General features: G+C 32.8%; 3 protein-coding genes and 1 non-coding gene across 4 annotated transcripts; 1 reads left to right on the top strand and 3 right to left on the bottom strand.

Moving 5' to 3' along the window:
• The first annotated feature begins 1,722 nt into the window (after window positions 1-1,722).
• On the top strand, window positions 1,723-1,795 carry TRNAA-AGC (transfer RNA alanine (anticodon AGC)). The gene has a single exon. It is a non-coding gene; the product is annotated as a tRNA-Ala (tRNA).
• A 7,303-nt stretch (window positions 1,796-9,098) lies between these two features.
• Window positions 9,099-9,710, bottom strand: LOC148764463 (uncharacterized). Its single transcript, XM_088802470.1, has one exon. It carries the CDS (start codon window positions 9,708-9,710, stop codon window positions 9,099-9,101), a length of 612 nt encoding a protein of 203 aa, XP_088658596.1.
• A 3,437-nt stretch (window positions 9,711-13,147) lies between these two features.
• Window positions 13,148-14,461, bottom strand: LOC18611608 (FCS-Like Zinc finger 5-like). Its single transcript, XM_007047951.3, has 2 exons — window positions 14,009-14,461; window positions 13,148-13,535 (listed from the first exon to the last, which is right to left on the bottom strand). Exons 1-2 carry the CDS (start codon window positions 14,329-14,331, stop codon window positions 13,373-13,375), a joined length of 486 nt encoding a protein of 161 aa, XP_007048013.2. The 5' UTR covers window positions 14,332-14,461; the 3' UTR covers window positions 13,148-13,372.
• A 5,363-nt stretch (window positions 14,462-19,824) lies between these two features.
• LOC18611607 (Thioesterase superfamily protein) lies at window positions 19,825-24,586 on the bottom strand. Its single transcript, XM_007047949.3, has 4 exons — window positions 24,290-24,586; window positions 24,128-24,188; window positions 23,892-24,036; window positions 19,825-20,259 (listed from the first exon to the last, which is right to left on the bottom strand). Exons 1-4 carry the CDS (start codon window positions 24,495-24,497, stop codon window positions 20,008-20,010), a joined length of 666 nt encoding a protein of 221 aa, XP_007048011.3. The 5' UTR covers window positions 24,498-24,586; the 3' UTR covers window positions 19,825-20,007.
• Between the last annotated feature and the right edge of the window lie 1,197 nt (window positions 24,587-25,783).

Below are 25,783 nucleotides of genomic sequence, written 5' to 3'. Positions count from 1 at the left end.
AGTCAGGTGATCTCTGACGTATCTCTATCTTAATTCTTGAGCATTCAACCACGTTTAAATAACTTCATTCTTGTTCTATATTTTTGTCGTATAACACTGCATCAACCTGAATACAATCACTGTCCAAAATTAATATATGTATTCTACTACTATTCTGACTCTGCCTTACACTCGGTAGCTTTAAATCATACACAATTATATTAACTAATCGCCTGTTCCTCTTATAAAGTAGTTTGATATAAGGCCTATCCTTTATGTTCTTTGTCTCCTTTCCTTTTCGTTTCTGTTCCGGAATCACTTGAATTGAAAATGCCATTTCTTATTGGTTAGATTGATGCATACACATTTATAGTATCATAAAATGGTGAGTATTTAATTTTAGCCAAAAATGAAAAAGGTAACTCAATTTGAATATGGTCCCTGCCTTTCACCCTCTTTCATTGCCATACATGTGGTGAGCTCTTAGACTATGTTGCAGGGGACACATGAGGGCCACAATGAGGTGCGCAAGTTAAAATTTGACCCCATAATTGTGTTCTGAATTATGCACTTTCTAATATAGGACAGTGGTCCCCCACACATTTTACCCTACGATGTTGAAAACTAATTAAGGATCTTATTCTATACACTTTGGTAAGTTGGTACTACTTTTACACTGTTTCCAAATTTCTTGTAATTGCCCAACACTCCTAGCTAATATGGTTTCAGGCAATAATGCACCTTATCTGATCTCTGAGAACCAATCCTCCTTAGTTCACATGGTTCTTCCCCCATCAATTTTATCTCTATATACCAAAGGGGGTAAAAGGTAGCTGAATGATTGGCCATTGGTTGCTATGTCTTTACATAAGTGGCAACAAGTGTGTTGTCTGAGTAAGAGATGAGTGTATGCCACTGTAATTGAACCTTGTCTAGGCTATATTTAACAATGTTGACCATTAGCGAGCATGATGACTACACAATAAATTAAAGAGCATCGTCTCCTTTTCCTCACCTCTCGAATCTTAAAAAGAGATTTGAAATGTTTGAAATCTCAGGATTCGTATTTACATTTTTATCCAAAAATTATAATATGGATATGGTGGGGAGAAAAATCCAAGTGCAGAGATTGTTTGATATGCACATCAATGTGGTGTGGGGGGGACATTTTGTTTGTGAGGAAAGGCCTTGACCAATGTTAAGGAATGAAAAGCTACCTATCAAAATTTTGGTTAGAGAGTATCCCATGAAATGTTGCAAACTTTGGGGGTGGTGAAGGGGGCTAGTCTTTGCATTATTAGTCACGGGTGGCCAGTTTGTATATCTGGATGGACTACCTTTCACATGGTATATTTTTCCCACCTTTATTATTCACTAATGCTACTTCAATTGCCTCTTTTTATTTTTCTAACTCAAAAGTTAATGTTTCCAGGAGTGGGATTAAAGCCTCAACCACTTCTAAACCATAAATAATGAAACATTATGGGAAAGCAAGTAAAGAACCAAGCAATTTCTTCTGGTTAACATGATTAGAAGTTGCCATGAAAGAGAAAGGTAAAGGAGAGAGCAGTTCCCAAAGGGAACACCGACAGTTGAAATCTGAGATGAGATATTCGTCATGGAAGACCAAGTTTGGGTTGTAAGATAGCTGACATTAGGCTTATGAGCTGCCAGAGGTCACATCGCATAAGGACGACTGAACTCCCAATTATATAACACCAATTAAACATGGACTTAAACATTGGGGATGTAGCTCAGATGGTAGAGCGCTCGCTTAGCATGCGAGAGGTACGGGGATCGATACCCCGCATCTCCATTCTTTAAAAATATGTTTTTCTTTTTGAAAGAGATAGATAAATAGTTTTTAGGCCCGATCTATTGGGGGATTGGGCCAGTAAGAAGCCCTGAAAATTGGTTTCTAAACAGTCCAGTAACGCCCAATAATAAATAACTTCACAATTTTCTCTACCATTTTGTGCCTCGAACTTAAAGTTTCGTAGAAGAATATAGCAAAAACGAAACATACAACGAACAGAAGAACGCATACTATTTGGAGATATCCACTCAAGTGGCAGACGAAATAATGATTTAAAAAAAAATGTTGAATTGTTGGACATTCCAACTATATTTGTTACCATTTGTGAGCAATTGATAATTTACTTGAAACATTAATCTTACCTTTGAAAAACAAATATTCCCTTTTTATTTGTCGAAAAGACACTGATACGACCACAACATCTTTGCTTCCTTGTTCAACTAATGTAATACCAAGTTTGTCGTCTTGAAAGACTAAGGGGTTTTATCAATGAAAAATCGGATTAAAAATTAAAATTAGCAACCAGTAGCTAGCTGGATCCAATTTTGATCTTCCAAATTAATGGGCAAAGACTTTTCTTTTGGGCAATTGATGATGGAGTCAATCGTGGCCCATCATCTCTTTGGGTGAAATTGGCCCATTAGTTTCTTTTCAAAATATAAATATAATGGCGTAGGTTTGCACCTTTACAAGCTAGGGAAATGCAAAATAATATCAGAGAGATTGAAGCATCAACTCGTTGATAATTACAATTTTATCAAATGTTTACTACTAAGATCTCACCCCTAATTATTCTCACAAATGAAATCTTGATGCCATTTTGACTTTTTTTTTCTTTTTTTTTTTGTTTATGGAACTGCTTAAACTTAGGGTCTTCCCTATTCTCACCAGAAGCCTACCACTTAGGATCAAGTGACAAATGCCAAATTGATATTTGTAACACATGTTCTCATAGGTATATTCTCATATATAAAAAAAATGATTACTGAATTCTATATGGTTTCATGAATTATGTGTTGGAATATCCTCTTTTTTTTTCACTTCAGACAAGAAAGAGGACCCTCCCCACCCAAATAAGCTTTTATTAAATATTAACCTGGAATTTGTCACTTAAACATTTTTGTGGATGGTACATAGGTAACCCCACAAGGTGCAAGGAGACATGGAGCAAACTAAATCTGCTTCCTAGTTCCTGCATCTTTGGCAAAGGTCAATCCCTGGTAGTTGATGTTTTTATTGAGATCTGTTCTGAAGATTGGACCTGTCTGATTGCTCTGTCACCAATAATTGGAGAACCCTTTTTCTCAGGTAATGAAAAAAAAAACAAAGAAACTTGCAAAGTATATATGTTAAGCCCTATCTAGACAAAAAGTAATACTAATACATGCATTACCTTAATGTTTGTTACTTTACTCCTTGAATATATATATATATATATATATATATATATATATATATATAAAACCAATTCTGCAAGTGGGTATAGAATACCCTGGTGGGGTAAAGTTGAGATTGGAAATGAGGAAGTATCCTGGAATTCCAGGAAGAGGTTTTATGCTCGAAGTAGGGAACCTCATTATTATTCCCTGGGCAGGAAGCATGGGGATGGTTTGACACCCAAAACCCCAACATGAGTCCTTGAGATTTTCCTGGGCAAAAAACAGGAAGAAAACAACAATTAACCACCATTTGGCAAATGCTTAAGCAACATTAATGACTTAATTAATTTTGTATTTAATTTTCAAGAAAGAGACTTGAAAGACTAGAATTATTGGCCAGCTATTTGCCTAATTATGGGGTCATTGACTCCATTAATTAATCCCGGAAAATCTTTGCATCTTGGATGTTGAAGATTTAGTTGCATTTTATTATTAAATCTGACAAAGAAATTATCTAATAATTTATAGTCTCTGGCATATGAGAGGGGGCCCATTAAACAGTGTTTGGGAGGAGACTTTGGAAGTTGTTTACTGATTTACAGAATTGAGAAAATCTCTAAAGGAGTTGAAGGAGTCCATTTTAGCCTTAAAATATGGTTTAACAATAGGTTTAAAGCGTTTCCCTTGGGCCGTTTTTATAATATCATCTTCTCTCTATGTGTAGTCCAAAAGTAACGCTAGATTTCAGATCACTGGCTCCGCACCAACAGGCCAAATGCCGACTTTGAAGATATAGTAGGCTAGTAAATAGAGTGCTTGATTGAATATAATATAAGCTTCATGAGTCAGTTTAAATTTTTTTTTAATTTTTTTATAAATAGCAATGCCACATAATATATACAAGGCGGTGGTAAGTTATTATTTTTTCAAGAAAAGTACAAAAAAAAAAAAGTATATACCACTGAGGTTCAGTTTATCAGTTTAAGTCATAGTAAATTTAATAACACAATCTTGCAAAATACATGACGACCTTTGATGTCCTAATAGTTTAAAGTTAATCTCAATGTTCCAAAATAGATGTGAGTGTATCTTTATTTTAACCATTGAACTGAGAATTCTATTATAAGTATAATAAATGAAGATTTAACAATTAACATATAAACACAACAAATTGTCTGGTGATAGATTTGCACCTTAATTAATAATAATTGTTGAAAATCTACACTTATATATACTTGATTATTTTTAATTATGTATGTATCTTGAATCTCTTGAGTAATAGTCTACATGGTGAGAAGACCTACATAATAATTTCTCTTAGAGGTAAAAAATCGATTATAATAAATTCTTTTTTCAAGAGATTCTACGAAACTCATCTTCGTTATAAAACTCTCGAAAAAAATTAATTATCAGGTAAATTCTTCTTAACATGTCAGATATCAAATATTTTTCATTCTTTTAATTAATTGCTAATAAACAAGTCAATCTTTGGGGTTGCCTCAAAGCAAATCAGTTGTTCTCTTATCGAATAAGCATGGTAAGGAAACTAACCACAATTTATTGAACAATGTGATTTTAAATTACTAATTTTTCCCTTTTTTTTTCTTATCTTTTTTATCTTCCCTTTTCCTTCTTATTCATTTCCAAAACAACATCTTTTCTCTCTCTCTTTAACATTCTCCCTTTCTCCCCGATCTTTCAACATATCAACTATCTTTTCTACCCTCTTTATTTAGTTCAAGTGTTTGCTAATAGGATTTTTTTTTGGAAAAGGTTTAATCTACAAAATTAACGAAAATAAAGTCCAAAGGATGCCAGAGAGGGAGAAAGTTATTAAGAAAATAAAGTATACATAAACGACTTAAAAGAAAATATTGTTGGACTTGCCATTAGTTTCAATTACTTTTGGTTCAAGTCATTAGTTTCCTTAATAGGGTTGAATGGAATGTTTGAATTATATATGTTTTTCAATTTAAAAATTTGAATTCCAAAGTTTTTGATGTACAAGTGATCAATAAGGTCATGATCATGTAAAGAGAGATTCAAATCTTAGATATTAATCCTTTTATTATTGAGATGAAAATTGTTAAACCAAGTTTATTAAGTTATTACCAAACTCAAATAATAACATTGGAAGTGCTTTCTGCAATGCAAGTATTAGCCTGTAAACTGTAATATGTTTTAAAATAAACTTCCAAGTCTCGAGAAATTCTTAGGAAACATATTGATAATGATTGAACAGCTCATGATTAGAATTTAAAAATATTTAATTTCAAGGTCATGGGAAGTTTGAAATCTTCCATTATGCCATAACAAATATTACTCTTACAAAAAAAAATGTTGAACAATCAACAAAACAGCATTGCTCTTCCAACAATGTTGGATGACTTTCCTTTTGGAAAATCTGTTACTAACTTTAGTACGCAATAGCTGTAGAGAAACTGATTGTGTTATTTTTTGTCCAGTGAAAAATTGGTTGCTTTTCTCTTTGTTAATAATTGACAATATCTAATTCTTGCGCCATAATTGCACCCTAAAGTTTAAGAACGTCAACAGATAGAATACCTGTTAATTTTGAAATATTTGAACCTGATTAAAAAATGGGTTATTCGAATCTTATAATTATTTGAATATTTTTTAAATTTACTATCCTAATCCGAACTCAAATTTATACTCACTATTTTATAATTACCCGAACTCGTTTAAAAACACGATTATGTAAAAAAATTATTAAAATACTCTTCATAGGTACCTAATTACCCAAATCCAAGTCCGTACTTATATCTATATAATAATATTTTTATTCATATTCTATATAATACACTAACAATTAAATTTATAAAAGTACACGAACAATAAAATTTAAATTTAAATAATCAAAAATAAATATATCAAATATCAACTTAAATAACTAAAAAAATTCAAATAATAACTTAAACATTACAAGTTTAATTAACTATATGGATTTGTCTATGAAATTAAAAAAAAATTAGTTAGGTTCCAAAATTATTCTAATCTCACAATTTCTTTTTAGGTATACATTTTATAAGTTTATATAAATAAAAGTATCTATTATAATTAAAAATTTTATTAGTTATAATTTTTGTAACATTAACACAAAATAGAAAGTAAATATGTTTATATTTAAAATGTATATACTAAAAGTAATTATATAATAGTAATTATATTCTTTATAAATTAACATAATATATAGAGTATATGTGTTGAAAGATATTACAAGTTAATTAATAATCATAGTTTCATAAATTAATTTAATTAAGAATATGGGTTTATCTTTAATTACATGAAATTAAAAAAAATCAAGTATGGGTATTGGGTACCCAAGGGGTAGTACTTGAACCCTACTCGAATTGGATAGTGAAATTATTATTTAAATCTAATTATAAGATACCCTAACCCTATATAACTGAGTGGGGTACGCTCGGAGACCCTAATCTTTGTAAACTCCATGATCTGTCAATATGAGGTATTTTTAAAATAAATTAACCTCAAATCTGTTGGGCGAAAAAGAAAAAGGAAAAAAAATTCAAATTAATTAATGTGAGAACAAAAATCTAATTGTGCAGTGAGGATTTGCTTCATGTGGTAGAAGAGCAACCTGAATTTCATTCCAATGATTTTTGCAAGAGATTTCTTATTAATTAAACTCCAAAATCAAGTTAGATTTCATATTTAAATCCCTCACCCATGAGATTATCCTAGGAATCTTGTGGTGTGATTCTAATGATATTGTACCAACAATGCCATGATTCATGGCTATGGCCTGAAATTTCTAAATAAAAATGAAGATTGAAGATTCCCAAGTAATAAATAAATCAAAGTTTAATATATTACATCCAATAATTAAATGTAACATCTTTTTAAGGGAATATCACAATGGTTAAAATTACAAACTTCAATTCAATTCAAAAGTTTTGAATTGAAATTAAAAGATGAGAGTCCGAATGGGTTGTATGAGATAAGGAAAAAAATTGTAATTTTCACAGTTTAGGACGAATTCATACTTAAATAAATAAAAAAATAAATATGAAAGAAGAGTAAGAAAAGAAAAGAACATTGAACTTTGGGAGATGAAAACCTTGTGGGTGGTCCCGAGGTGACAAAAAAAAGGATGGGGACCTTGTGTGAATGTCCAGGGGGCCCTAAAGCAAACGCAACAACCCACATCAATCAACAAAATAACTCCAAATGAATCTCTTTCATTTTTTTAATTAAGAGCGACAACTTGGAGCTGACGGTGCCACAGATTCCCTGGTTCTTGCCCTTTCCAAAATAACTAAACGTTAAAATATTGATAATGAAACATGATGAACATGAAATTTCTTTATCATTCATCATTATTGCTAATTTTCTTTTCTTCCTTTTTTGTTTTCTTCTTTAGGTTTTAATTCGTCTTGAAATCACAAGCACCCTTTAACGAGATTTTTGTGAAGACAAGAATGATTAAGAGTATTGGGAATAATTGGAGGATGAAAAAAAGAAGCCAATCATAAATTAGAACCTTTTGTTTTTCCTTAAAGTATGCTGGTGATTCATAGATACTTCAACTTGCATGGACCCTCCGCTATTGAATGAACTCGTGAAAGTTAAAATCAAATCGAATCCATTAAAAATACCCTTTATATATTTATGGAGAGGTGATTGCATGATGGATTGGAAGAATGTGGCAGCGTATAATTAAGTTGTGAATAAGGGAGGGGCCACGACATTTCACAAAATGAGGTAAAGAGGTAACAAGCGTGATGAAATTTGAGTAAAAATCTTAAGTTCAAGGCAAAAGAGAAAGCGAGAGATGGTGATGAAATGCTAAGTCAAGCATCATAATAAAGTCTCTCTTTTAGGTAATTGATGTGGTCAAGCTGATTTAGAATCTCTTTTTATTCCCTTTCCAAGTTCATTTTTTTCAATACTTCTTCCCATCAGTTGTACGGAAACGTGCCTCATGAGGTAGAGACAAGAGCCGTTAAAAATTTACATGAAAAACGTAAAGTAATGGAATTGACGAAGAATATATGTATAATGTTTGTTGCTGTGTAACTTATCATGTGTTTATTCGCAAAGGATTTCTGAGTACCTTTTTGAAACACTAGATTATTGGAACTAGTGTCAAAGTGTTATATATATATATATATATTTGAAATTGAAAAATTATCTTATATATTGGTAGTACAATTTTTAATTTTACAGAAAATTTAAAAATAATCACATATTTCATTAGATTATAATGGAAGAAAATTAATAAATATACAAGTATTTTTGGATCTTTGCACCCAATTAAAGAGTGAAAAGAAAAGAATATGAGATCACTTGATATATTTGGTGTGAATATATCCAAAAAAGTTAATTTTATGTGGGAATAGAAAACAGGGGAGAAGAAAATGAATGCAAGTAGAGCATATATGTGACGCCGGGGCGTTGTAAATACACCTAGACGTTATGAAAAACATCAATCGTGGCAAGGTTGAAAACCCCACTAAGGTGAAAAATAGCCAAAATCTCACTTTGGTTGGCTAGGCCAAAGATATTAAAACCTCTTACTCTTTAAAAGAGCCTAGAGAAATAAGCACTCCTGCTTAAAAAAATATTATTTATTAACTCTTAATTCTGAATGTCTCGTAACTAAGCCTAAGGGTCATATTTATAGTATTATAGGCCCAAATCCTAATAAAACTCTACTCCTAGTTGTCTAATACAATTAGAATAATTAATAACAAATTTAAATAAAATAGGTGTTGTATTCCTAAATAGAACATGACTATCCTAATCAAATACTAATTCTTAAAAGTATTAAAATAAAAATAAGAAAAGAATCCTAATTTAAATAAAATAAATAAAATAAATCATAAATCAACTAAATTAGCAAAAACTAAATTTAATAAAATACAATCCTTGACGCTCTTGCGTCATTCTCCTCGGGTCAGAAAAAAAAACTCGACTCTGACGAGTAAACCTTGACATACTTCTCGTTGATGTCTGAATCCATATATCGTCATAATCCATACAAACCATTTGATCAATTCATCCATTGTTTTGAAGATTGTTTTCCATTCATCTCCAAGTCGTATTCGAATTTGTTGATATCCTTTCTTCAAATCCATCTTCAAAAACACTTTAGAGCCAATGAACATGTCATCCAATCGAGGGATAGGAAAATCATACTTAACTGTAGTCTTGTTAACGGCATGGTTGTCCACAAAGCTTCTCGATAAGTTTCCCGAACTTTGGTTGACCAATTTTGTTTGACCATCATTGGATAAGGATGAAGACACTTTATTCTCCTTAGAGACTAATAAGAGACATAAATTGTTTGACTCACAATAAGCTTCGCTTAAGCTAGGCATAGTGATGAGTGCTTCATCTTCCTCTTGTGTCTTTGGTCGGTCTTCTGGCTTTAATGGAGTCAGCATAATTTTTACTCCATCCTTGATGAAGGAATAAGTATTCTTGTATCCATCATAGTGAGCTCGACGATCATATTGCCATGGGCGTCCTAACAACAAGTGGCATGCGTCCATTGGAATAACGTCGCACCAGACTTCGTCTTCATACTTATTTCCAATAGAGAATTGAACACAACAGCGCTTTGTTACCTTAACTTCGTTTCCTTTTCTCAGTCATTGTAGCTTGTAAGGATGAGGATGTACTTCGGTTGGAAGTTTCAACTTTTCTACCATGTAGTTGGCAATAACATTTTCATAGCTTCCACTATCAATAATGACATTACAAACCTTCCCTTAGGATGTGCACCTTGTATAGAATATGTTGTGACGAAGCCAACTTTCATCTTTAGTCATCATGGCAGTGTTAAGGTTACGACGAACAATAAGAGCTTCTCCATGGTCAGCAGAAACTTCTTCTATCTCTTCGTCATCATACTCATCATAGACTGGTTTTAATTTTTCCCAATTCGCATAATCTTCTTCTTCTACTAAGGAAATAATTCTTCGATTCGAACAATCAGAAGCAATATGTCCAAATCCTTGGCATTTGAAGCATTTTTTGTTGACATTAGAAGCACGAGTAAAAGTAGTCTTTTTATCGTTACTACTTGCTGTTTTGGAAGAGTTTACCTTTGGAGGCGGAATGGTTACTGAACTCTGACTTTCATCATTTGAGGTAGATTATTGTTGTCTAGATGAACTCATTGACCTTTTTCGTGATCGTTGTTTTTCAACCTTTAATGCTAATCTGATGACATCATTTAGGTTCCAATATGGTTGTAGTTGAACAACATCTGCAATTTCAACATTGAGACCCCCAAGATAACGAGCTACAGTTTGTTCTTCAGGCTCTTGGACATCGCACTTCATGTGAAGTTGCTCGAACTCCATTGTATATTCTTCCACCGTCATTGTTTTTTGCCTCAAGTTATGAAATTTGATAAAAATTTCTTGTCGATAATGCTTAGGAAGGAACTTACGCTTGAGTTCTCGACGCATCTTATCCCATGTTCTGATCTTGTAGAGGCCTTCTCTTTCTCGTTGTCTTTTGAGATTTTCCCACCAAATAGAAGCGTGTTTCTTCAATTTAATTGCCACAAGCTTCACACTTTTTTCATCGGGAATATCTTTGAGCTCAAAAACTCTTTCTACTGTGTAGAGCCAGTCAAGGAAGTCATCAGGATGAAGTCTTCCTTCAAACTCAGGAATGTCGACTTTGATTCCCAAATCTCTAGCAACAGCAGTTCTCAGGCGACGAATAGGTACTTCTTCATCAGAGGACAAATTTTGATGAAACGGGTTGGTGTCATTCTCTTCATCACTAGAGTTGCTATTGTTTATTTGAGCATCACGTCTTGCGAGTTGCTCTTGTAATTCTTGAATTTGCTGACGTAGTTCTGCAATCTCAATCTCGTAATCATCTCTTTGACGATTTTGACGTCTTGGCGGCATTTTATTTTTTATGGTGATGTAGAAAAAAAAAAGATGATGATATAACTATAAAGAAATAAAATTACCCGTACAGGGAGTATCGAAACTTGACAGCGAATCTGAACTTATGCAGCGAATAATAATCCTCCCTCTCTGATACCAAACTGACGCCGGGGCGTTGTAAAGACACCTAGGCGTTATGAAAAACATCAATCGTGACGAGGTTGAAAACCCCACTAAGGTGAATCACCAATTTTGGTAAGGTTGAAAACCCCACTAAGGTGAAAAATAGCCAAAATCCCATTTTGGTTGGCTAGGTCAAAGATATTAAAACCTCTTACTCTTTAAAAGAGCCTAGAGAAATAAACACTCATACTTAAGAAAATATTATTTATTAACTCTCAATTCTGAATGTCTCGTAACTAAGCCTAAGGGTCCTATTTATAGTATTATAGGTCCAAATCCTAATAAAACTCTACTCTTAGTTATCTAATACAATTAGAATAATTAATAAGAAATTTAAATAAAATAGGTGTTTTATTCCTAAATAGAACATGACTATTCTAATCAAATACTAATTCTTAAAAATATTAAAATAAAAATAAGAAAAAAATCTTAATTTAAATAAAATAAAGAAAATAAATTCTAAATCAACTAAATTAGCAAAAACTAAATTTAATAAAATACAATCATTGACACTCCTGCGTCAATATGTTTGAATAAAAACAAAGAAGATATAACAAAAGCAATGTTCAGTTGAATTACGAGTACTTCAGCATGGGCTACGTTGCTCAATCCTTGTCTCACTCGCAGTGTTCCAACTCCAAAGGCACTGCAAAGCCCATGACAATTTTGTCAATATTCTATACAAGTAAACGAAGACTAAACACTTTCACAAGCTTCTTGTTGTCATAGCTTACATGTATAATGCATACAAATCATCGTTTCTCACTTTTTTTAAAAAAAAAATTCAAATCTAAAGTAAGTAACTTATATTTGTAAAGGATAGTATTATAAATTATTGTATAATTGAACAATTAGACTAAATTCGACTACTCATAAATGGGTACCTAAATAATGAATAATAATAATAATATATTACATTTATTGTTTGTGAGTACATAATCAGGTACACATTGGAAGACAATTTAAAAATATAAACCTTCCTACGATCCTAAAAGAAGAGGGACCATGGATAGCTGGTGCATTGCCTTCCAAAGCTTTTGGTTTTTTGTACATGAAAGATTATTTTATTAATAATTAGTTCGTATATGCATGTACGTGGGATGATATTCTACATTCCTTGAGCTCTCATCACTATCTTCCAACTCTACTGTTCTTCATTGTTGCATAATATTAGTAAATTATACATAAATAGTGGATATTGTAGTTGAGGTACAAATCTTTTTCAATATCTTTGTTCATCATTGTGTTCACATATTGGGCACCAACCAATTATTCTAGTAATTATATTAAATATTATAATTATATCTTTCATTCCTTTTTTTTAATTGCCTACTATGTACTTGTGCAGGTTCAATGTATACACATAAATCTCCATGCTTATAATAAAATAATAATAATTCTTATACAAATGCTCAGCTTATTAATTGGGCTCAAATAGCTTGCTAGCATCTCAAGATTACCATGGTAATCCAAGGACTCAGCTAATTAGACTCCACGAATCCCATTAAGCATCAACAACCCCAGCTTCAATTAACTCATTTATCTTTAATTACTTCGTTATCCTGTTTAAATAATGTACTACTTTCTTTGAATTCAGAATATATATATATATACACTTCACATGCAAAATATTCATTTTCTTGATGATAATTGATTGGTAGAAAATATATGGATAGGAGGAGTAGTCATGAACTTAATGAAAGTAAAATCTAAAAAGTAAACCAGAAAAAGGGACAAAAAAAAAACAGAATGGAAAAGCTTGCAGACGTTAGGGAGAACTTAAAATAAGATTCATAAATGCTGATCTCAACCTCAGAGCTTTGCCCGTTTGCATCAGCATCCACATACATTAACTGCACCCACTATATATTTGTTTTTTTTTTACACAATATTACTAACTCATAATATTGTTTTCATCATTATCAACATCTTTTATGATACTGTGAAACATTAGTGGGCTCTAATATTGGGGGCGGGGAGATGGATGACGATCAATCGAGCTGCACTATTTTTTTTTTTGGGGATTTGGGTTATGCGTCTCTCTCTCATTCTTTTCTTGTCTTTTCCTTGTCTTCAAGCTAATTTTCTTGAGGATTGAGATTACTAGCTCCTCATCAACTTCAAGCAGCTGCCACAGGCTCGGTTTTAGTTGAAGCCTTGGAGCTGGCTGAAGATGCATGGCGTTCTTCTTTCTTTGAAGCTACACCTTTCAACTTTTCTTTTCTTTCGTCTTGCTTCATCTGCTGCTCCCTGCACTCTGAACTACAAAAGGCTGTATCCCCCCTGCAATAGTATTTTATAATCAACTCAATTAAAATAATGCAACTAACTTGATCCTCTGTTAACAATGCTATAACTTCTAGATACCATTTTTTGGGGGTTAATTATAACTTCTAGATACTGCTGTGTGTATGTGTATATATATAGTATTAATAACTTAAGGAGATGAAAGAGAAGGGAAACATAAATTTATAGTGAAAAAAGGACCCCAACCAAAAACACAAATATAATACCAAAACCAAGAAGAGAAGATTGAGTTATGAGAAGCATGATTATCAGGAAAAAAGCCAATTTATATCATTTCTGGATCTACAGTAAGCATGAATATTCTTATCTGTTAAACTATATATATGGTCTTTTAAAATCTTTTCATAAAAATTAAAATGGAAAAAAAAAAAGGATCCAAACTAGTAGACTTACAAGACAATTTCTTGAAGAAAAAAGAAGTTATGATAAATTTAAAAATAGAAAAATACCTATACATATATATGTCTCGACTAGGAGCTAAGCGGCGTTTACAAAGGCAACAAGAGCGCAAGAAAGGAGCAGTGTCGACGACATGATTAGTAGAACCTGATCTTCCAGCAGCAGGGTTTCTTGGCGATACCATGGCCAAGAAACGTTGATCGTAACCTGCAAAGTTTCCGTTTGGAAATTCATGCAAGGGGTCTTGAGGAGGAGGAGGATCAGATATAATTAATGGTTCTTGGACATCCTCAACGTTGGAGACATCGACGGTGATCCCTGTCATGCTTGTCGTCCTCTTGATCGGGTGGCGTGAACGTTTTCCTAGCAACATGGTTTCTTGTTTGCTCTTTCTGGGTGATTTCTTTCTTTTTCTTCTCTCTGTCTCTCTAGTGATTTTTCCAGAGAAGAAAGAGAGAGAGTGGAAATGGAAGGAAGGGCAAGCTAGCGAGGGGGAGACAAGATAAACGAGATGGGAGGAGGGGAGAGAGAGAATCTGGGCCGTTGCTTGCGGGCACGGGGTCCCAATGAAGTCCACCTCACGCTTTCTCTCCTGCTCTTTTGTTTTCTTTATATATTTACTTAACAGTTAAAATTTAAAACTCAATTTAAAACTTTAATTTCAATAATGCGAAATACGAAAGATAGAAAATTTATAAAATGAAATCTCATTTATATAATCCAAGAATCAATAATGAATCTTGATATGCATAAAATGATAAACATTGGTCTTTCCTTAAATTTTTTAATGTCATAAAATTTATTAGTCTTAATCTTGTTTAAAAATACCTATTTTAAATTCTATTTACAATTTTTTTTTTATAAAAATCATTTATTATTGATAGTTTCCAAGATTTTATTTTTTCCAAAACTCTTAATTGGTCAATAAATTATACAAAAGGGTCAAAAACGAATTTGGAACCTAATCTTTTAAGCATTTATTGTGAACTCCCTTTCGGTTTTATTCCTTTTTTTTTTTTTTTTTGTGTGTGTGAAATCCCAATAGAGAATTATGTTGCTATCATATATACAGTCATGTTTTTGGAGCTATATTAATTACCTCTAATTTCATCATGCAAATATCAATGCATAATTACTGGATCATGCAATTACGAAATAATTGTTTTTAATTTTCCAATCTTACATGGCTGGAAATAAATGATCCTAATAAGAGTGTTTTAGTGCGAAGAGTCAAATTCAAGATGTCCATTTCATCAGACATCATCTTAGTTCATGAACCACTACACAAACTCTTTCCATGTTTATGCAGTAACCTTATTTAAATTAATAAAAATTATTTGTTGGCCAAACCACAGGCACAGCATTCTTTTTCATAAAACTTTAAGTTATAGGAACTTTTAAAAGATCCTACCCGCCTGATTGGCATATTAACAAGAGAAATGTTTAAATCAACCCCTCACTACCATTACTTCCTCAACAACTACCTTGTCTTAACCTGAAATGAAGGGTTAAATAAGAGACGTATCTAAGGTCAAATACACGAATTAATTAATTTACTCCCACAATTGAGGGTTTCAACGTCAATATCACTGTGCAAACTTCATTGATATTTTCATTGTTTTGTTACCCAACATTATATTTTTGATATATTTACAAAAGTATTGTATTGTGTCGTTTTCTCACAACGTCGAAGATAATGAATGTACGTAATACACACAAGTTGTACTGTCTTTCTTTTTAGGAGTTTGAAGGATTGGGTAAAGAAATAGTTGGCAGTAGGGCATGTAAAAAGGGGGCTGGGGGCAATGGAAAGATGAATTAATCAAAGGGGTGGGGTGAATCTAGACCAAAACGTACACACTGAAAAATATTTGAGTGGACAGTGGGCAGCCAACAAGATATTGATCTTTTTCACTTTTGCGAATGTTTGAAATTTATTTTGATGCTTTCTGATGTATATGTCTTGTTTCAAACTCTTAGGGCACACTCGTACAGTTGATAAGGATAGTTCACCCCACAATTTAAAAGATGTCTCACACCTTTTTTCTATTTCCTCCTTTACTTCTTTGGTTACTGGCTAAGCCAGTCGTTCTGAACAGTGTAATTACATTTTCCCCCTCAAATTTACAATAAAATTTTAACAAAAATGTGCTTCAAATTGCTCAAATCAAATTCTCCAGCACAAAATAAGAGAGAAGATTTGTAAATTCCATCATTTGAAGAGTGGAGATTGACATTTTTTTTCTTTCTTTTTCGTTATAAACATGACGCATTACAATTAATTTAAATATTTGTTCAGTGAGTCGTATATGATTTTTTTTTTAACTTGAAAAATAAAAATAGCTCATCTCTTCCTTTGCAACATTTTTTAAATTCATTTGTTTCTCATTTTTTATGCCATGGTTGCGCAGCAAGAATAATTCTAGTCTTGTTCCAACAACGAATAAAATGCGAAGTTGAATAATTTGAAATCAACTATCATTTTAATTCTCCAAAAAAAAATTTCCATTTTAATTTATTTTGGAATGGGGCTATAGCCTGCAAGTTGGGGGAAGTTCCAGATCTGTAGCGCTCTCATTCTTACAAATGATCACTGGGGACTCATGGGATCAGACTGACAGCTTTCAATTTTTCATTAATATTATTCTTCATAATTAATAAAACATTTACAATAATTGAGAAAATATTTTTTCTCTAAAAAAAAAAAGTTTCCCTGGATGACCAATCACCAGTCTTTAGTTAATTTGGTCGATCAAAGTGAGACGCTTCAATGCTATGTTTGTTTCTTTTTTTCTCTAATATACGTACAAATCAAGAGTTGTCTTTCATTAAAATAAATAAATAAAAATAGAAATGTCTGTCCTAAATAAGCTCTGTTGAAACCATCCGGAAATTAATAGTGTGGAAAAAGACAAAATACGTAAAAATCATGTATTTTTATTTTTTGGTATCCTCCAATTATATTAGGTGTTCTATCTAATCATTCCTGTCAGCTGCATAAGGTTTAAGGATAGCAAATCAGGAAATTATACGATAACTATTACACCAAATGGGGCAAAAGAGCAGTTTTGCAGTTTAGTCACAGGAAATACCATATGGGTGGGATCATGATCAAGCTTTATTTTCAATTATCATACAAAACAAAAAACAATAACCCAATGACTCGATTCTCACTGCAATATCCAATATACATGAAATTATAAATAATGTCATTGAGAATTTCGACCTATTTGAACTTAGACCCATCTAGCCTTTTTCTCTTTAAAAATATATAGAAATGATGAAGAAACATTGTAAGCTGTTTCCTTCCTGTGTGAGTGAGTGATGATTCATTATTATGAGCAATATTTTTTTCCCTCTTTGATAAAATATAGTTTAGCAATTATTATGTACGCTTTGTGTCAATTATTGGGTCCCCAATGGGACCCAAGGCCCTTAGTTTTCTTCCGATAAAACGCCAAACATGTAGAAAGAACATAAATCAATAAAATAGCAAATTTTAGAAACCTAAACAACCAATCAAAGTATGCAGTGTCGTCATATGAAATGGTCCTACCACAATTATGGCTCGAATGACAGATTCCCAGGTGGTGGTTGATCTCCATCTGGCTAGTCACTTTTCATACTTTTTACCTTCCTACTAATAACTTTATCAACTTAATAATTTTTAAATGATTAACTTTTGTATTTTCATTGCCATCACTCATTGCTAATCTGCTTTTATTTTAATCTAATTCTTCTTGTGCATCCTCTTACTCAGGTACCTCCAGGTAGAATATTGTTTAATACTTGGAACAAGCTAGTGAAAAAAAGGAAAAAATTTGTCCAATAATTCAGCATTTAGGGGAAAAATTGGGGTGACAAAGCCAAAAAAAAAAAAAAAGGAGATGGGATAAATGTAGCTTGTATTTTCCCATCTTGGTTTCATGGTTGTGATGACACAAATGCCAGTGAATCTCTATTGATAGAGATTGAGGGTAAGAGTGTGGAAATCTATGATGTCTATGACTAACAACAATAAAGTGAATGATGGGAGTGCAAAACTACTGGAGGATATCTTTTTACACTTGGGATAAAAAAACAAATGCTTAGTATGACATCGCAGCACATTTGTGGAAAAGAAAAGAGATAACTTTTTCTGTCTGTCCCAGGATGGTTGAATAAAATTAAAGGTAATAAAGGTATTCCAATTTCCAAAGGAATTGAAACTATTCTAGCTAAGACTTCATCAGAGAAATATGTGAGAAAATCTTTTCCCACTATAGGGAGAATTTCCAGCATATTTCATCCCTGCCCAACTGTATGCTTAGGTTTCTTTCCATAGCCTATATAGCTTTCTTCCATAAGAATTATAAAAGAACTTCTTCAATTTCAGGGCTCCAAGATGATGAAGCTGGACATCAGATACCGATTTAAGTATACTGTATAACTTTTACCATATAATTAATCACAAGATTCACAACATAAACTACTTGACAGTTGTTGATCTTCTGATCAGTGTATCTTCAACTGTTCAATGCAACAGAAGCATGAACCTATGATAGCTGTTTTTTAAGATTATAAGCTTGATTTGCTTAACAGGCAGCATAAAACATACATTCCTCATTCTAAGATGTTAACAGAAGCTGTTTCCATGCTCTTAGTTGCTTAAACCTTAGTCCCTTCAGGTGTTTGATCAAAAGAAGAGCTGATTTCACTGCAGATACGCAAAGCAATTTCTAAACAATTAGCATCTCTCTTACTCAAGATATTGAGTTTGTCTACACAAACATGAGCAGTAGTGACCATTTCTTTAGCAGTAGGGTCTTCACGAAAGATGGGCACACCCATACATGCAAACAAGTGTATGGCTGTAGAGCAAGAGATTCCATTAAATAAGAGGTGTAATAATTGATGTTTCCTACCAACTTAAAAGCAAAAGATAGACAAGGGGCCTTGATGGCTGCATAAAGGACACAGTCATTCCTACCACTGAGTCCCACTACAGATTGTGTGCAAACTAAAGGTAGTATGCACTCATCAGCCACATCATTGGGAGCCAAAAAAGAACACCCGGACATCAATAATACCCCCTTGCAAATTTCAATACCTTCTTGCTTTATTCACAAGGTTTGCACTCAGATTAAAAAAAAAGGCTCATTGGCAGAGATTTTTATGAGGGAAAACCAGAAGACTATTCCATCAGTTAATACTGCCTTGGAGATTTTAAAAGTACATTACCTTTATAATGAAGGTTCATACATGAGATGGAACTGCTGGGCTAACTTAATTGATTTTCAAGAAACTATAATGACTGGGGAGAATTTGAGAAAATGCTGGAAAGAAACAAAGCATAGGGTGCAAATTCTGATAAATCCATGTATTTATATGTCAACAAATTTTCATAAAATTTAACTTTAGGCTAAACCATCTACATAAAAGCTGATCTAACAAAGTAGAGATCTGGCACCACCTATTTTTGTGTCCGTGTAAGAAATGCCTGAAGTGAAGTCCATCTATGGTGCTTTCAATATTACTTTTAATAATTTTTACATCATTTTCAAGTAATTTCGTATCACTAAATTCATGGCAAAAGGTAAGCCATTTATTTCTCTCCATCTCTGCTTGTCTGATAAACTTTGCACTCTTAAATTAAAAGCATGTTTTTGATACAGTAAAATCTCTTCTTAATCCTCATGAACTAGGGCACATGCCTAAGAGTTCTACATGTATAATAAATTAATTGATCTCTACAAGTAGCCCTATAAAATCTTTTCCTTTCCTTTTTTTTTCCCTTTTCCCCTTCCAAATCACAGACCATATGGTCACTATTAATGTTCAACCTCCTTTTTCTAGAAAGTGTTTACTGATTTCAGTCTAAATGAAGTGGTAGAAGAAACCTTTTTCTTTGTTGCAAAAGTACAAAATAACTTAATAATAGATTGTCAAAGAAAAAACCAACAAAAACCTCCCTTGCAAGGGATGTTTACACAATGAAAGCCTCAATTACAAAATGTCTAATGAATTTCCAGAAAATTGGAGGAAATAGAAGGATAAATTATTGAGGATATCAATCACTACCGGTAGCCATCAGGAACTCACCCTCACATACCAAGTCACCTCCAACATATGCTTTCCCTTCCATCTTTGCTATTCCAAACCGCTTCTGCAACTTGATGAGTGTCATCCTCATCACCAAAGTATCCCCCGCAATTACTGGTTTCCTAAACCTCACTTTGTCAACTCCAGCAAAAAAGAAATTCTCCCGAGAACCTCCCACTTCAGGTTGCAGCATAACCAAGCCTCCAACTTGTGCCATTGCCTGAACCAATCAAATACTTCTGTTAGAACCTACTAACAATAAAGATGCAATGATTAGTGTGGTTTACAGGAAATTGATCATCTAAATACCAAATTATTTTCCGAAATTCATTTTTGTTGGCACCTCTTGCAGCTAGAGATGACAATGTTTTGGTGACCAAGGCCTTGGGTGCATCCTCATGGTAGCATCAACTGGCCTACCAAAACATGAGATGGAAATAGAGAGGAAAGAAAACCAAGAGGAAATGGAGTTCAAGGGCTACCAAATCAAAGATGATGGATGCTACTAGAGCATTCATTTCTTTTCTAGTCTATTGGATTGAAACCCCCATCCCATTTTCCAATTGGATCATGCAATCCCAAATGAAGATCCTTCACAATCCAATTCACAAAGTCAAGCAATCCATCAATTTAACTTTTTCTATTTATATATTTTATGCCTAGACTATAGTTAGAGGTGGCCACACCAACATCATCCCCGTCAGCATGTTTGTTGCATACTGCAATTAGTTTCTCTAGTTGCCATTGTTTTTTTCACTTCATATACACATGTTATTCAGAATAAGGAATGCTATGAGGTAAAGTGTACCCTAACCACCTATCAGATGACATGATATAAATAAGTACCAGGGGCGGCAAAGGTGGCTTGGAGGCTTTGGCAATGATCAAAACTTACAATTACAAATATAGAACAGCAAAATTTACATGAAAAACAGAAGAATGAAAGAAGATATCCGGTAGCTTTCAGAGATCATACCAAAATACAACACTAAAACAAAGAGCCAAAGTAGCAGAGTCACTCATAATCAAGCCAATTTAATGTTATTATGGAAATAAAGATTCTTGAACTGTATAAACCTCCTGAAATGAGGAGATACTAAAATGCCATAACTAATCTGGAATTAAGTTGATGTAGAAAAGAGACAATCAGAAAGCAATGAAAAACATAAATCTTAATTCCTTCACATTTCAAGTCAAAGGAGTAGCCATCAAGCACAGCTGGAACAGAACACTGCAATGAAGGGGCTACCACTCAGACATGTCACAACTTGGTCAGACAAACTCCAATTGCAGGTGCCAAAAACTTTAATATTTGCTTGTTCACCCTATTGAATATTCAAGTTGTTTTACAACAGAAACACTAATTACAATGTCTAGCTAAAATATCACATATAAAAACTGCCAGCAGAATAATCTATCATAGAATAGAAAAAATATGGCAACTTGGGCTATCTTGGGATATTTATGCGAAGACAGCACAAAAAATACGGTGTTTATGGAGATAGAACCACTGTAGGAGATCAAAGCTGTCAGTGAAAAATGATACATAGAAGCTAGAGTAGAGAGAAGGTCACATGAAGAAACATGATGGAAAAGGAAGATCCAAACAGCATAAAATCTTGCCACAGCTTTGTTGAAATATGGAAGAAAATGCCCAACCAAGCTTAGTTTTCAACAAAACTTTATATGGCTTAAACAACAAATGAATCAAAATATATTAACAGGACACTCATGCTAACAAACTTTACACAAATTCATGTCAACTGCCAATAGTAACTCGGGTGAAATAGACTTTGCAGCTGATTCAGTAACAAATAAATGTAATCAAGCCCATGGTTCATTGAGTTTATCTAAATACAGAGCATATGACATATGGATCCTTAACAATGTTGAAAGCATGTGTAAGGAAGCAATTAAGCAGGAAAAAACTCAGAAACCAACAAATAAAGGATGACTGATAATTTGAATTATGAGATGCTGCACTACAGATGAAAGAGAAAACTAGCCAAACTAGCCATGAACATGAGATTGTATCTCGTACAGTAGTCAGAATAAAATTTTCAATTTTAGGTGGAATAAGATAACAGAGATCAGGTAGAGTGTCGAAAACAAATGGAAAGGGAGATGTAAGAAGGATTGTAGCCAAATCCTGCAGAGGGAAAATGTGATTCAGAATCATATTTAAAACCTAGGGTCAGGTCCTATAGGTAATAACCAGTGTTGCCAAGGCATGCACTAGGCATTAACGTGCAATGCTAATCAAGTAAGGTGCCTCACACCCCTTTCCACATTGGTCAAGAACATGCCTTTGGTGCTAGGCATACTTTTTTGTTTTAATAAGGAAAGGCACATAAAAGCACGCATGATTAAAGTGTCCTTTTGGTTCCTTTTATTTCTAAATTTCTCTTGTTGGCTATACTTTTAATAGTCAAAGTAGACCAAAACCAACTGTCTTAATAGAATTAAAAAATGGGTCATACAGCATGCACCACTTTTTGTTGAAAAATTGAAGTGAAGGAAGCATTGAATTGTTATATATAACACATAGAATTTTCTGTTGCTTGTATGCATCTATTGTTTTCTAGAAGGCAGACACTTTATTTTGTATCTTGTGCCTTAGGAGAAAGAAGGGTTTTAGCACCTAGAATGTGCCTTGTGCCTTTGGCAACAGTTCTTTAGTAATTATTTAGAGCGAATCAAGATAACCAGAAAAAAAAAATAACTGCGGCACTAGAGTACAGACCCAAAAAACAAACTAGCTAGTAGTAGACACCTATGGCAGTCATGCCCACAGGTACCAACACCATTATCTTCAATTATAGTCATATTGATTTCAATAAATTAATTTATGGAAAACTCATCTATCAAGCACCTAATTTCCAGGGAAAAAATAGCATCTTCAAGGTCAAAACATTCAACATTCAGTATGCAGAACTAGGCATCCAGTAACTAATGAAAAAGAAATGTGATGAAAAAGATATATTAAAAGAAAGGGAAAGGAAAAAAAAATGTCCATTCCCAAAAATTTCTATCATAGAGAAGATGCCAGATTGCATTGTTTAATTCCTTTGCAATTATATAAGCCTTGGGGACAGATATAAAGGTGTTGGAAACAGAACCTTAACTGCTCACGGAAGAACAATATTATATGGTAAATTGACAGCCTCATTGTTTCTCTACCAGAATACAATCTAAAATGTCTACCAGGAGATCATTCTATGGTGTTTGTTTTTCTTTCATATACAACATTCTCTCTGCCTTTTCTTTTAGATCTCTCTTTCCTGCTATTTGTTCCATAAACTTTGTCACTTTATGTAAAAGCTACGCAGCAGCTGTATCATTAAGCAGGATGGTAAAATGTATCTCAACTGAGCTAAGCCTTAATTCTAAACTAGTTGGGATTAGCTACATGAACTGCTGAACTAAGTGAAAACATTACAAATATATCAAACTTTAATTTTACATACTAAGAAGAATTTTCTCTAATTCAAATGTCTCCTCATTCCACAATCAATGTGAAATTCTGCAAGATAGCTAGTTTAACCTCCAGCTTAGACTCATGGCGTTATTTCTTATTCCCTTTCCCACATATTACAACTGGTCCATCTCAACAATTATGGTTTCGCTATGCTAAGGAGGCTTTCTATTTCTCATAATCTAGGTAATGACAAAGCAGGACCAGCGCTATACCTCCTTTAATTAGATTGAAAACCAAAAAGTTATCAAATAAATCTACACAATCTCATACATTTTGATATAGTTCTACATTCGACATTTTAGTTAACAACCTATGCATGCAATAAAACATCCAGAAAATTAAAATTAACAAAATTTGAGTGATAGACAAAGTACCTCAACCATGAGAACGCCAGGCATTATAGGCCTCTCAGGGAAGTGGCCAGGGAAAAAATTATCATTTATAGTCACATTCTTTATAGCAACAGCTGATACCCCTGGATTATATTCTATCACTCTATCCACTAACAAAAAGGGAAACCTGTAACCCCAAAAAAAACAAGAAACCAATAAAAATATAACAGAAACAAGCAAAAAGAGATAGTAAATCAAAACTAGAGTCTTTAATTTACCTGTGTGGTAATATCTCTCTTATCTGATTGATGTCCATCACAGTAGGAAAAGCTGGGTACCCTGAAACAATCAAGAAGAAAAACAGAACAACCCATATTTTATTAGAACATAAAGATTTTTTGAAACAAAAAAAAGTAAGATGGGAAGAATAAAAAGATTACTCGTTTCAATTGGGGCGTCATTATCGGTGCTGTTGGGTACATTTAAAGAGCAACCAAGGGCTGAGTTGGACCGGTGGGTGAGCTTTAGGGAGAGTGAACGAGATCCGGGAATCGAAAGCGATGAGGAAGGAGGAGGTTGGGAAAGCCTTCTGGGTTGACTCAGTGAGCCGGGAGTGAAAGACACGAGCGAGTTGGAGGTAACAGCCATTGTTTGAGAGAGATACAAGGGCGGAGACTTCGAAGTGCTTTGTGTTGGATGAAGCGAGAGAAATGGAGAATAGTTGTTCCGATTGTTTGTATTTATGGTAAGTCACCTGCTTATACCGGAGTAGCTCCTTTATTAAAAATTATTATATTTAATTTTCAATTTTGAATTCTATTTATTACGATGCAAAGGAAGAAATGATTTAAAGAATTATTATTATTATATAAATTGATTATAGAAAAAGAATTATACAAATTGGAAAAAAATACATATTCAATAAATTGCAATATAAAGGATCCAAAAGAAAAAATCGTATGTAAGTTTGGCATGGATGAAAGTCTCATTGACAGTTCTTGACAAAAAAAGTCTCATTGAAAGTAATAATAGCGTAAAAATGTTAAAAGATAATTAACACTAATATTGAACTACACCATTTAAAAATATTTTTGATAAGGTATAAATCCTATAAAATGTTCATGTTTTATACATTTTTATTTAATTAAATCCCTCATATTTTTTAATACATTCAAATAAATTTTTAAATTTTATTTTAAATTAAATAAGTTCAAATGTAACCCTCATTATATTTAACATTAACTTTTTTTTTATCTATATGACATATGATTTAACTAGTTGATGTAGTCACGTGATGAAACTAAAATTCAAAACCACGATTGCTGATTTTTATTTTCAATCACTGGTCGAATGACATCGAAATCGTAAAAACAAAAAAAAATTATTTTTTATTTCTCTCCTTGTCTTGTTTCTTTTCATTGGAATAAATTTTCTAAAATCCCTTCCTTTTTCTCTAAAATTAAAAAAAATTAAAAATCTAAAATTCCTTACATCTACATGATTTTTAAGATTTGAAAAAAAAAATGATTTTCGGAAAACTACTTTAATTAAAAGAAAGAGGAGAAAAGGAGAAATGGAGTTTTTCTTTTTGTAATTTTTGCTTCCGTCAAACGATTTGATTTTGTCAGTGATACGTTAGATCATATGCCACATGACCAAAAAAAAAACGATAATATTGAATATAACTGAAGTTGTTTCGGTTAATAAATTTTGTTTAACTCGTAATAAAAATTTTAGGAGTTTGCTCATATCAATAAAAATCTTATTAATAGTCCTTGACCAAAAAAAAAAATCTCATAGAAAGTAATAATAGAGCAGAAATGTAAAATTAGTACTAATATACAACTACTCTCTGAAAATCGTTTTGATCAATATAGCACCATTTATATATTACGTGTTACATAGAAACTTAGCTTGCAAAAAGTAAATTCAAT

Source organism: Theobroma cacao, chromosome 1, assembly GCF_053813885.1.
Source record: "Theobroma cacao isolate CCN51 chromosome 1, ASM5381388v1, whole genome shotgun sequence".
NCBI lineage: Eukaryota > Viridiplantae > Streptophyta > Magnoliopsida > Malvales > Malvaceae > Theobroma > Theobroma cacao.
This window is presented reverse-complemented; position numbering and strand designations above follow the sequence as displayed.

What these genes read in the sequence shown, in the direction of transcription:
- LOC18611608 (XM_007047951.3), bottom strand. Translation starts at nt 14,331, where the DNA reads ATGTTGCTAGGAAAACGTTCACGCCACCCGATCAAGAGGACGACAAGC. An exon ending in CGAGACATATATATGTATAG is followed by an intron (nt 13,536 to 14,008) that starts GTATTTTTCTAT and finishes ATACTATTGCAG; the next exon opens with GGGGGATACAGCCTTTTGTA.
- LOC148764463 (XM_088802470.1), bottom strand. Translation starts at nt 9,710, where the DNA reads ATGGACGCATGCCACTTGTTGTTAGGACGCCCATGGCAATATGATCGT.
- LOC18611607 (XM_007047949.3), bottom strand. Translation starts at nt 24,497, where the DNA reads ATGGCTGTTACCTCCAACTCGCTCGTGTCTTTCACTCCCGGCTCACTG. An exon ending in AGAGAGATATTACCACACAG is followed by an intron (nt 24,037 to 24,127) that starts GTAAATTAAAGA and finishes TTGGGGTTACAG; the next exon opens with GTTTCCCTTTTTGTTAGTGG. An exon ending in CTGGCGTTCTCATGGTTGAG is followed by an intron (nt 20,260 to 23,891) that starts GTACTTTGTCTA and finishes TGATTGGTTCAG; the next exon opens with GCAATGGCACAAGTTGGAGG.